The sequence below is a fragment of the Balaenoptera acutorostrata genome, chromosome 1, assembly GCF_949987535.1.
Source record: "Balaenoptera acutorostrata chromosome 1, mBalAcu1.1, whole genome shotgun sequence".
Taxonomy (NCBI): domain Eukaryota; kingdom Metazoa; phylum Chordata; class Mammalia; order Artiodactyla; family Balaenopteridae; genus Balaenoptera; species Balaenoptera acutorostrata.
In genome coordinates this window covers 163,330,064-163,342,784 of record NC_080064.1, presented here as the reverse complement: position 1 = coordinate 163,342,784, position 12,721 = coordinate 163,330,064, and the positions used below count along the sequence as shown (strand labels likewise).

The window sequence follows — 12,721 nt, the reverse complement described above, 5'->3', positions numbered from 1 at the left end:
CTATTTCTACTGTCTTGATATTTTTAATAAATAAATAAATGTATTTATTTATTTATGGCTGCATTGGGTCTTCGCTGCTGCACGCGGGCTTTCTCTAGCTGCGGTGGGCGGGGGCTGCTCTTCATTGCGGTGCGCAGGCTTCTCATTGCAGTGGCTGCCCTTGTTGCAGAGCACGGGCTCTAGAGCGCAGGGTCAGTAGTTGTGGCGCACGGGCTTAGTTGCTCCTCGGCATGTGGGATCTTCCCGGACCAGGGCTCAAACCCGTGTCCCCTGCATTGGCAGGCGGATTCTTAACCACTGCGCCACCAGGGAATTCCCTCTTAACTGTTTTTTACTCAGCTTGCAGTTTGTGTGTGTGTGTGTGTGTGTGTGTGTGTGTGTGTGTATGTGTATCACAGTTCAGTCCCATGAGTTTATTAGACAAAGCATCCGTGGCTAACCTGAGAGACCTATACTTGGAAGGTATAATGTGGATTCAGATACTGGCTGTAGAAAGTACATGAGTTTTTAATATAAATGGTAACGTACATGGAACAAAGTAATACTTATGGCTTATGATTTTTGGTGGGTATACAGCAAAATTCACAACTGAAATGAACACATTTAAAATTGATACTTTCTGTGGTACCTTGGTGGTACTTTAGAATAAGATGTTTTTCTACCATAATTTATGTGCAAGTGAAATAGCACCTTTCAGTGCTTGTCATTAGACCTCTCCTACCTTCAGCACATACCTACCTGATTAAAATTTTCTTAGAGTATGTAATAACTAATGAAAACTGAATAGAAGTTGAATAGCTGAGTAAACACTGATTTTGCCCAAGTGTATGTCCATTACGTTTAAGGATCACGTGTGTAGGTAACAGATGATATTGCTATTAGGAGCCTATCATTAGGAACCCAATTTTTAAGTAACTCTAAGTTATTAGGGCAAGTTACCCCTTGCCCCAGCAATCTAATCATAGCCCTTAAAGGTTATTACCTTAGGGAATTGTCAGTTAGTGTAGATATCAGCTATCCAAAGTAGCAGTAACTATGAACTATCTAAACGAATGTAGATGTGTGGCTTATCAATGATGCTTTTTTTGTTTTTTTAAGGTCCGAACATTTTTTTTTCCCCCTAATTATACCTATGTTCTACCTGATTGACTTTCCTAGGCCATTTCCAGATTGTGTGACGACGAATACAAAGACGTGTGTAGAGCTGCTATGAGAAGGTCTTTCAGCGCTGATAATTTCATTGGTATTCGGCGCTCCAATGCCATCCTCTCTTAAGGGAGAAGTGAGGGGTTGTAACATCATAAACCCCTCGAAACAAGGACTGGAGAAATAGCACCTCTCCTGCTCAGAAACCAGCAAAGTTAGTATTTTCACCTTAAAGAAAGACATTGAATTCAAGAGACTCATGGACAAGCGAAGATTATGCTCATAGGAAAGAACGGGACCTCGTCAATGTAACACGCTCTTCTGTCCTTTTTATTGTAAACAGAGTTACAAAAACCACTCCAAAGCTAAAAGCTCCCAATCCATGCACAGATATCTGCTCCCAATCTACACACAGATATGTGATAGCTGAGAACTATGTGAGGTTTTTTAATTAATAGCTTAAATTTTTAGACTTTAAAGACACTAACTATATAACTTCTATGTTTTTCTTGCCTCACTGTCCCATACTGCTGCATATTCCTTTAGAATCAGTGCAGTATTACCATCAAAAAATGGGACTCCAAAAAAAAAAAAACAAAAAAAAAGAAAAAAAAAACAAAAAAAAGAAAAAAAAAACAAAAAAAACAAAAAAAAAACAAAAAAACAAAAAAAACAAAAAAAGAAAAAAACAAAAAAAACAAAAAAAGAAAAAAACATAAAAAAACAAAAAAAGAAAAAAAACAAAAAAAACAAAAAAAAGAAAAAAACAAAAAAACAAAAAAAAAACAAAAAAACAAAAAAACAAAAAAAAAAATTTCATGTAATGTCTGAAACATTTATATTAACATATTTCCATACAAATAACCCAATGAAAGTTTAGTATTAGTTGTTTTGTTTGTTTTTTTATAAAAATCCCACAAGGACTCAGAGGAAAAGAATATACAAATCAATTTTCACTGCAAAGTAAAGGAGCTGTTACAGTGGAGGATTACTGGACTGAATGTCAATATTATGACATAGTATAAGTGTGTTTCATGTTTGGTAATTGCAGTCATTGTTGCTTTTGTTGTGGTCATCCATGTACAATGCTTGGTGTCAGTCTATCTATCTCTTGTAAAAATAAAATACAGTGTGTGTGTGTGGAAAAAAACATAAAAAACAAAAAAAAGAAAAAAAACAAAAAAAAAGAAAAAAACAAGAAAAACAAAAAAAAGAAAAAACAAAAGAAAAACAAAAAAGAAAACAAAAGAAAAACAAAAAAGAGAAAAACAAAAGAAAAACAAAAGAAGAAAAAAACAAAAGAAAAAAAACAAGAGAAACAAAACAAAGAAAAAAACAAAAAAAACAAAAAAAACAAAAAAAACAAAAAAACAAACAAAAAAAAGAAAACAAAAGAAAAACAAAAAAAGAAAAAACAAAAGAAAAACAAAAAAAGAAAACAAAAGAAAAACAAAAAAGAGAAAAACAAAAGAAAGAAAAAAACAAAAGAAAAACAAAAGAAAGAAAAAAACAAAAGAAAAACAAAAAAAGAGAAAAACAAAAGAAAAACAAAAAAAGAAAAACAAAAGAAAAAAACAAAAGAAAAACAAAAGAAGAAAAAAACAAAAGAAAAAAAACCAAGAGAAACAAAAAAAGAAAAAACAAAAAAAACAAAAAAACAAAAAAAAGAAAAAACAAAAGAAAAACAAAAAAAGAAAACAAAAGAAAAACAAAAAGAGAAAAACAAAAGAAAGAAACAAGAGAAAAACAAAAGAAACAAAAAAAACAAGAGAAAAACAAAAGAAAGAAAAAAACAAAAAAACAAAAAAAACAAAAGAAAAAAACAAAAAAAAAACAAAAAAAAGAAAACAAAAAAAAACATGGGACTCCTAACAACTCATAAAGCCAAACTTCGGAACAGACTGTTGTAGCATCGTTAGGTTTTGCAGGGTTCTTCCTCCCTACTATATCATTGAAGCTGCTAGTCATTATTGGCAATCAATTTAAACCAAAAAGCTGCTGAATAACACATGTCATCCAAATTCTTTGCAGGCAGTACTTATTAGCATATTAGCATGCTTGCGATCATAAACAGAGAAAGTAGGTTATTTCCTTCTATTGGGTCCGTGCTGCATTTCTTGTTAACTATAATGGTGCTTCTGATTTTGTGATGATTTTCCTCTTTGTTCTATACTTGTATTAAAGGATATTTTCATAATTCCAGCCAACATGGTGGTCCAGTAATTAACAAGCCGGTGATGAAATAGAAGGTGTCCCAAAAGTCTTACAACAATTTTAAGCTTTAATATAGTGTGCTTGGATACTCCAGAACACTGTCGCAGAAGTATAAATGCTAGACTGGCAAAACATCACTTGAAACTTTAATCGAATTTCTTCTAAACTCATTTACTTTTGTACATTTTAAACATTAAGCTTTTATTTTTTTATTTTTTATTTTTTTAAATTAATGAATTTATTTAATGGCGTGTTGGGTCGTTTCTGTGTGAGGGCTTTCTCTAGTTGTGGCAAGCGGGGGCCACTCTTCATCGCGGTGCGCGGGCCTCTCACTGTCTCAGGCTCTCTTGTTGGGGACACAGGTTCGAGCCCTGGCTTGGGAAGGCCCGTGAGCCACAATTACTGAGCCTGCGCGTCTGGAGCCTGTGCTCCGCAACAAGAGAGGCCGCGATAATGAGAGGCCTGCGCACCGCGATGAAGAGTGGCCCCCACTTGCCACAACTAGAGAAAGCCCTCGCACAGAAACGAAGACCCAACACAGCCATAAATAAATAAATACATAAATTGTAAAAAATAAAAAATAAAACAATAAACGCTTAACGTTTAAAATTTACAAAACTAAATGAGTTTAGAAGAAATTCGATTAAACTTTCAAATGATGTTTTGTAAGTTTGTGGCATTTATACTTCTACAAGTATCAAAGCTTAAAATTGCACTAAGACTTGAGGGGATACCTCCCCTCCTCTTTTTAAAATAGTCCTTTGCAAGGCTGGGCTGCTTACCTGCTTGATCACCTAAGTTTCTTTTTTCTAGATTTGGTAAAGGAATTATGAACAACAGTGTTAATTCACATGTAATAAATTGAAAGGAACTGGACCCTAATAGTAGGGACAGGAGAGTAAGTGATACGAAACAGCTTTTCTATCCTGTGTGTTAACCTGGCTGTAGGTGTCTCACTTCAAGTTCTATTTAAGAGGAAACATATAAACCTTAGGAACCCTTACCTCAGGCTTTAAAAGGCAGGGAGGTCCAGTAATCAGTCTTTTTGGAGATTGGTAACAATGTCACCTAAACTTGAAATATTAAAAAAAAAAAAGTGTTCTCAACTATGTGAAATCTTTCTCCTCCTACCTTCTCAAATGTAATCCTAGGAATTTTGCCTGTAAACAAAGCATTTCTGGGCCAGAAGTACTTTCTCTCTTTATCGCAAGGCTTCACATTATACTGAGTGCTGCAGGTTCCATCATTTTTAAGGGACAGAGACATAAATGATAAATTATGGTATATAAAATACTACAATCTACCACCTCAAAAAATATTGTTTATGGAGTTTGGAGCTTGGAAATTCAAGTACTGATTGCAGTTTTATTTTGAAAAGAATGCTACAACTTATGTGGTTTTGCTTCCTCATGTTTATATTAAAAGAAAAGCTAATAAACTCTATTGTAATTAAAATATATGGCTACTGTGTTTGTAACACTTCTCACTATTCACATAACATTACAACTCTGCCTAACTCAAATGTTTTCAGTCAGCTCTGATAGTCGGGCCTTAAAGCACTTTCAAACTAACCATTCATAAGTTGTTTTGACCCCTGCCTTTAGCTAAGATGTAGACATTTATTTCTCCAGCTTACGCTCTTTTCAACCTGAAGATAATCTAGTACACTTAAAATCACTGGCTACAGTGCTCAGTGGCATAATGCATTAGATGGCATTTTTGAATTGTTTGTTATGGTGCCAAGATGGAAATGCACATTGAAAGATAAAAGTAGGTAAATACACAGAGAAAGGAATTACAGGAATACTGTAGAATCAGAACTTGTTGTTTGAGGGTTTCAAGCAATTGAACAGGAAAGAAAATGGAAGAACAGGAAGCAGTAGCATTGTGGTTGCTGTTAAGAGGGTGACTTTTACACAAGCCCCGGAATTTGACGTTAACCTGCTATTTCACTTCACATGCAGTTGGAAATACACCAGATCGCTAAAGAAGTTTCTTTTAGACCCTAGCCACTGCACTTGAGCAATATTCCATCAGTCCTGATAGTATTGCCGTCGTATTTCATCCACCTTAGTTCCCTTCCTGAGGTCACATCTTTAACTTTGTTCTTGTTAAGTTGCTGATGAGGAGAAATGATCTGATTTAGTACAGAAGGGGAAAAAAATCTATCACAAGTCACTGTTTATATCAATAGTTTGCACCGCGTAGTAATATGCCAGTTACTAAGCAGAAATGCTGACATATCTCGAGTGGTTGAAGGTTTAAAAAAAAAAATTGGGGGTAGGAACATTGGGCATGACTGTAGCTTCAAGAACAAGTTGGTAGAATAAGGGGAATCGCTAAAAATTGCTTTTCCCCTTCAGCTTTAATTCTAGAGGCAATACAGCCATTTTAATAAATGGGAAATTGAGGCAACTTAAGGTAAAAATTTAAACATCACAAAGTAGGTTCTCCAACAAATATGGGGCATGGAAACTAGTTATTAAGAGGGTGGCAACTATGGCATTTTTTTCCAGATTTTTATACCGAGGAAGGGTTTGTTCCCTAAAGTAGTAAGACTATAAAAGAATATCTGACTACCTGAACTCAAATTTTACTTTTTCGCTTTTTAAAAAAAATTGTTTTTCTCTATTGGAATACTGACATCTGTGCAATTTTAACTCTGGTATACCGTGAACTGAACTTGATTCTTTACAAGGAAAAGACAAAAGTTTGAAATGTATGTTTGAACCAAATTAAATTGCCATTTTTGTATGTTAAATTCATGTGGTTGACCCTAAGACAACTTCTTAGGGCCCAGTGTTTCTGGTTAAGAGAAATTTTTTCCACCCTGTATCAGATTCCATCATGACCCTATTCTTTCACATTTACTCCTAATGTACCCTGTATGCCCATTATTGAAATTCAACAGCACTAAATCCTAGTTTTACAACAGGTCAAATTTCATTTCTTAGTTTTCCCATTCTATAAAATATACCATTCCTTGATTTTTGAAAAATGCTGAAGCCAGTATTTACTGGAAAACAATTCACTCTGTATTCAGCTTATGCAATGTTTTTGGAAATGTTTACCTATAGCGTGTAGGTTAGCTAAAATCTTTCATCACCCAAGACTTCTCTCTAACCACATGTAAAATGACTACGACTGTTCCCTCACCCAGAAGCCGCATTCTTGAGTATAGAGCTATTTGGTAAAGCACTTGACAGCTGGTAGGGGCTCTGCCAGGGGTAAGTGCTAATTTCTATGCAGAATCTGTAGATTACACCCAGCATCTATCAAGTTAAGGATTAGATCACCTAAAATCTTAACTGTTAGCCACTCACCAGCCTGGCCAGCCTGACACCGTGCCAGCAAGAATACAAAAGATCTAGGAGCCCTTCAGAGACACCTGGTCCCTTGTACACAGGTGCAATCTGTTTGGCTTCTGAGGCAATTTCCACTAGTCCATTTTAAATGGGTTTGGCAGATGAGATAACATGTACTTCATGTGAAAGAAATGTTATGAATACCAGTTTATGGTTTAGGATCTCTAACATGCAGAAAGAACCAGGAAAGTGAAGTAGTATAGAAATTAAGAGAAATCCAGAGTCAAATGAAGAGGTTAATGTTCTTTAAAAAAAAAAAAAAAAAAAAAAGGAACAGGTTAGGTGATTACTTAACTGCTGTGAGGGCAGCTAAATAATTTGAATGTGATTAGAGAAAGTCAGTGACAGCCTCAGGACCTAAGGTCCTCAAGAATATGTCGATCTCTACTTCAAGACCTCAAATTACTCTGCCAGCTTTTTCTTACAACGTCTATTCCTTCATCTTACCGTTCTCAATTCTACTGACCTTTACTTCTAGCTCCCCAGATGGTGGCCCTTGATCTCCTCACTGTGGGAACCGACTCTTCCAAACGCAGGGCGTCAGTGTTTTGTCCACCTCCCACTGCCCTCTCTCAACAAGGTCATCTCAGCTTCACCCTTTGACTCTCTGCTCGTGTCCAATGTAGCAGTGCTTGATGTTGGTTACTACTGTGAGCCATTTCTAAAACACTATCACCAGGTTCCAGGAAATACAGGATTTATATGGCTCACGGGCTAACTGGCCCCTTGTAATCCCCTTTAATCAACTACTTGAGCCCTCCTGTGTTCCCACAAAGTAGTTGTTCCCAATTTGCTGCACTCACTCCCCTGATCTGCCCACAACCCTAGATGTATCTCCTCAGGCTAGGCAGCAACCCCACCTTCCAAACTCCAAAACTCATTTCATCTGGCATTAGGAACAGATGCCTCACTTCTTAAGGTAACCCCTCTCATCTAAGGGAGAGGATTCCATCCCAACTCTTCAAATTTCTATATCCAACACCCCCACCACCAGGATGGTGGTGAGGATGGGGCAATTTGACCTTCCTCAGCCCTTGACATGTCCTAGTGTTTCTCAAGATGTGGTCTCCAGACCACCTGCCTCTCATGGGCTGAAAGTCCCTGTAAGAAATGAAGCTTCTCTAAATGCAATGTGGAATCCTAGAACAGATAAAGAACATCAGTGGAAAATCTGGTGAAATCCAAATGAAGTCTGGAGTTAACAGTAGTGCGTTAATGTTGACTTCTTAGTTTAACAAATGTGCTATGATAATATGTTAATATTAGGGCAAAATGGATATATCTTTGCAACTTTTCTGTAAACCTAAAATAATTCTAAAAGTTTACTAAAACAGAACAAAAAGACCTAATTCTTGGATCCCAAATTAATCTCAATTCCTGGAGCTGAAGCCTGGGAATCTACATTTCTAATAGGAACCCCAAATGATTCTTATGCAGACACAAATTTGAAAACTAGTCTTTCAATTCCCTTTCCATTCCATGCCTGAATGGCTGCTTCCTCCTTGTTTTACTTACCTTAACCTGATTGAATCTTTTAGATCCTCTCAACCCTAAACTATAAGTACTATCATTATCCCCCTTTCACAGATGAGAAAGTACTAAGATGCAGTACACAAATGAAGTACTAAGAGCTTAAGTAATTTGTTCAGGATCAACAGCCCATGAATGATGGAGCTGGGAGTTGAATCCCTAATCAGTCTAGCTCCCAAATCTATGCACAGAACCATTCTACTTCCTCTCATTCTGTTGCACGTAAGAGCTCTGTAACTAAATCACTAAAAGAAGCATTATTACCTATTTCTCCAACTTCCTAAGTCCAACAGTGCCCCCCTTTTCCACTGGGGGGAATGAACAATGAGAAAGCATTGGGAAGACGTGCCCACTAGAGACCTGTACGGGTCAGGCACAGCGGCTCTTGCACCAGGATCCAGCTCAACCGCTGTATTTTCTGTTCTCCCAAATGCCCTAACATGTACCAATCTAATAATGCTCATAGTACTCACTTTGATGCTAAATTAATTATCTCAGGTTTACTAAGCATCTGTCCAGATTGTCAGGGAAGTGCCAACTCTAAATCAATTTACAGTTGGCCCTCCGTATCCACAGGTTCTGCATCAGTGGATTCAACCAACCATGGACTGAAAATATTTAGGGAAAAAAATTTCAGAAAGTTACAGAAAGCAAAACTTGAATTTGCTGCACACCACCAACCATTTGCATTATATTTACAACTACTTACTTAGGATTTGTACTTGGTGTTATAAGTAATCTAGACATGACTTAAAGTATAAAGGAGGGTGCGGGGGAAGATGGGAGGATTGTGCGTAGGTTATATGTAAATACTGCACCGTTTTATATAAGGGACTTGAGCATCCATGGATTTTGGTATGGGGTGGCACGGGGGGGAGGGAGACGACTGGAACCAATTACCCACAAATACAGAGGGAGAACCATATATCCTCTTATCTTATCTGGGTTCCCTGACTTGTATTTAGACCTTAATACAAAGTTGTGGATCTAACTGCTGAATGATGAAGTTTTGGGAGTTTCTGACTGCAAACCAGACACACACAACAACAGCAACACTTCTATCCAAATTGCTTCAGTACAGAGTATAGATGGAGGGTTGATAAAATAGAACACAATCTCAGGTAATGTCTCTGTTCTTATGTGTATTTTCCTTCATTTCTTCAAGTGAATCATGAAACAATCACAGGATCAGCAGGAGAAACCTATGAAGTATATTCAGGTAAAACATGTTTTCATTAGTTCTCCTTCTGGTGATTGGAATTTCTTTGATTTTATTATCAATAAAAACGTTGCCACTTATATTCAAAGTACATCCGAGAAATCTGATCATGAAGTTAGAATGCACATACCTCCTTCAGATACTCTTAGAAAACAGTGTCTCTCCATGAAAGCATGAGAAAAATACTTGTACAGCATCTTATTTGCTTTACCATTGCTTTAATGCACTTTAAAATTTATCTACAGTAATTGGGAACAAAGAAACAAAAATAGACATTTCTTTGTTTTTCATAAATAACTACTCTCCATATTTGATAAAAATCTCAAAGCATTATTTTAACTTCCCACAAATATAATACATACAATTTTTTTTTTCTGAAATAATAAGGTCAGCCAATTAAGTATCTTGACACTAATACAACCACATATAACTGCTATTCTACTGACTTCCAGGAACAAAACAAAAACAGAAAACTTCTTATCAAGATGCTCTGGGTTTCCTTTTGCTAGTGTTAGCGATCTGGAATTATAATCATCTGCCAGGAATAATTTTATAGATTCTAGTTGATTGTCTACAAAGAAAATATCGCTGGCTCTGCTTTGTGAGTTCTGGATTTGACATGACACTGACAATACCGCATGGGACAGGCACTATACACACATGGAAATCAGAAAAAGTACTGAATGCCCTGGACTCGAACTACTGACTCAGTATGTGCCTCACTTGGCTCAGTAATAAATTCACCTGCACCAAACCCGTATCAAAAGTCACTAAATCTCTCATATATATAATATATATTATTTATATACACACCCACAACACATACACATTATACATACAGTTTGTAACAACAGGAAGTAATATTGTCTTCAAATGATGTACCACAGACTGCAATAAATCCTGTAATTGTCATCAAGCTGCTAGAAGCTTTTGAGAGTTCTGAGCCAGGTTACTTAGTTACTTTCATCCTGCCTACCCTTCATTCACCCTGCTTTAATGTCTTGGTAGCTTTTTCTTTCAAAACCACCCTCCTCAACCCAGGCGTATTTCTTTCCCAGGATCACTTGATCGGACTTTGGAGGCAAGAAAGGGCATGCAGGGGGAGCAGGAAATCCTCAGCCACTGTACCTCACACCTGCCTAGATTTGTGATGTTCTCTGTCCTGTTGGCCACATTCGGTGTTAGAAAGCAGTTATTCAAAGCTTTGTCCCTCCTACCCCCCTTGGTCTTTCTGTAGAGCACAAAAGTGAAAGAAGCCTCTTTAGCAGGGGTAGCAGTTCATTAAAATATACAACTACATTTCCTAGCTCTGGGGTTCCCATTCTGTACTTGAGACTGCAGGTCACGGATGCTGTTATTAAGGTGCGGTGTGGGATCCATGAGGTTTTCTCCTGGCAGCCGGTGTCAGGATTAGTGCAGCCCTAGCCCAGGAGGAAACGGCCTAATGAATACCAACTTGGAAACAGTGGTGTCAGCACGTTATTTAAGCTTGTACATTGCTCACAATTACACACAACACACACACAGGCTTATCACTGGAAACGACTACGAGAAAACAAGACAAAGGTTTGCAAGGATAAACCAATAAGGCACCAAGAATACTTATTTTCAGCCAATTTAGACAACTTCAAAGTGTGAGGTTAATAATAGAAATTAAAATGACTTCCTAAGTCTTATCAACTGATTTACTGAGAGGTCACATATTAGTTCCTTCTAAATCTTTACCCCCTAATCTGTGATGGGAGACGTTGCTTACAATTGAACCATGAAAGGGACAGCCCAAAAGCTGTACATGTGAAACTAAACTGGGCCTTAAATCCTCACTAAAATCACAGAGCTGGCTGTGAAGAAGCTGCTAAACCACCCCACAACCTTCCATTTTATAATTGTTTTCATGAGTGTGGATTGTTTGCCTAATAAAAATAAAAATCAGAAGAAAACAGCATATGAGATGGAAATAGGGGGCGACCATAAATAGATGGGCTTCTCTGCCCTGGGTAGCGGGAGGGGTGGCTGAGGTAAGACTTGAGGGAAGCAGGTGGGCTTCATCTTTGAGGGAAGGGAGGGGGAGAGCAGCGGTGAGAACAGAGGCTGAAAACAGAGGCAGCTCTGAGAGTTGGCCTGGACCTAGACCTCCAAATGCATTACCTGTATTGCCTCTCCTTGGCTTAGTATCCTTTGTCTTAACTGTCTTTTTTTTTTTTTTAAAGTAAATTGGTTGTTCTTTTTAGGTTTGGTATGTTGCCAAAATGAAAAATAGTTGTTTTAACAGGAAGAATTAAATCACTTCAACCACATCATCCCACAACTTTTAGATACATTCTGCATCATCTTTACACTCCTCCACAAAAAAGAAAATAAATAAATAAAAGGAAGAGGAAAAACCCAAATTAGGCACAATGACCTAAGGCAGCAGAATAATCTATGTACTTTCTGGGAAGACATGTTAACTGAGGGAAGAGGTCAAGGTGATCAGAAAAGTTCCTCATTTGAAAAACAAGAGAGGAACTGGCCCTCAGGCAGGGGATCTATTTCAAGGTTCTAAGAAGCTTCTGAACAAGTAGAGGAATTAGATGTGCAAAAAATTCTGTAACTCTGTGTACAAGGTTTTGTCGAATATACTGAAATTTTGATTCAGAGGATGAGTGTGTAAGAGCAGTGCATTTTTATAAACGTGAATAGCTTCTGAAAGTCCATGAAAACTATAACACCAGGCTTCTTTCCACCAGCAAAGTGCTTAAATACACTATGGAAACTATACACTTGTTTACTTAATATCCATAATGTAAAAACTGACCTGGGCTTAAATCTGACTTTTCCAACTTTGGTATAAATGAAGCGCAAATCCCTACACTTGCTGTTTTTCTAGGGAGACATCCTCAAATTTTAATTGTTTTTGCCATTTTAGCTTCTTAAATTTAGTCCCCACTCAGTCCTGGTCACTGGTATTCTGCTAGCCAATGCACTGTCACCCCCTTCCCCAGTAATGGCCTCACACTCTTCTTTAATGAATGGTTAAATAGATTAGGAAAGCAAACAGAATTTTTAACAGTAAAGTATGTATGCGTGGTGTGTGTACGTGTGTATTCATCAATACATAGGCTTTCATATATAAATGAGGGAATGGTTCAACAGATTAGAAAAGCAAACAGAATTCTCTAACAGTAAAGTGTGTGCTCATCACTATATAGGCTTTCTCAGAAGAGGAAGAGAAAAATATATTGAGGTGGGGGGGGAACAGCTTTCC

General features: G+C 37.1%; 1 protein-coding gene across 9 annotated transcripts in view; it reads left to right on the top strand.

The window, feature by feature from the left end:
* Window positions 1-1,748, top strand: part of LOC130707327 (cyclin-Y-like protein 1) — a 293,323-nt gene extending 291,575 nt beyond the window's left edge. For 4 of the 9 annotated variants that reach the window (XM_057541355.1, XM_057541375.1, XM_057541373.1 and 1 more), the window contains one exon: window positions 1,159-1,741. In XM_057541355.1, coding sequence (XP_057397338.1) covers window positions 1,159-1,275 — 117 coding nt within the window. In that variant the 3' untranslated portion in view covers window positions 1,276-1,741. Of the gene's footprint in view, window positions 1-1,158 lie in introns of all 9 variants that reach the window. The other 5 variants (XM_057541379.1, XM_057541382.1, XM_057541401.1 and 2 more) reach the window with 4 other exon arrangements.
* The last annotated feature ends 10,973 nt before the right edge of the window (window positions 1,749-12,721 follow it).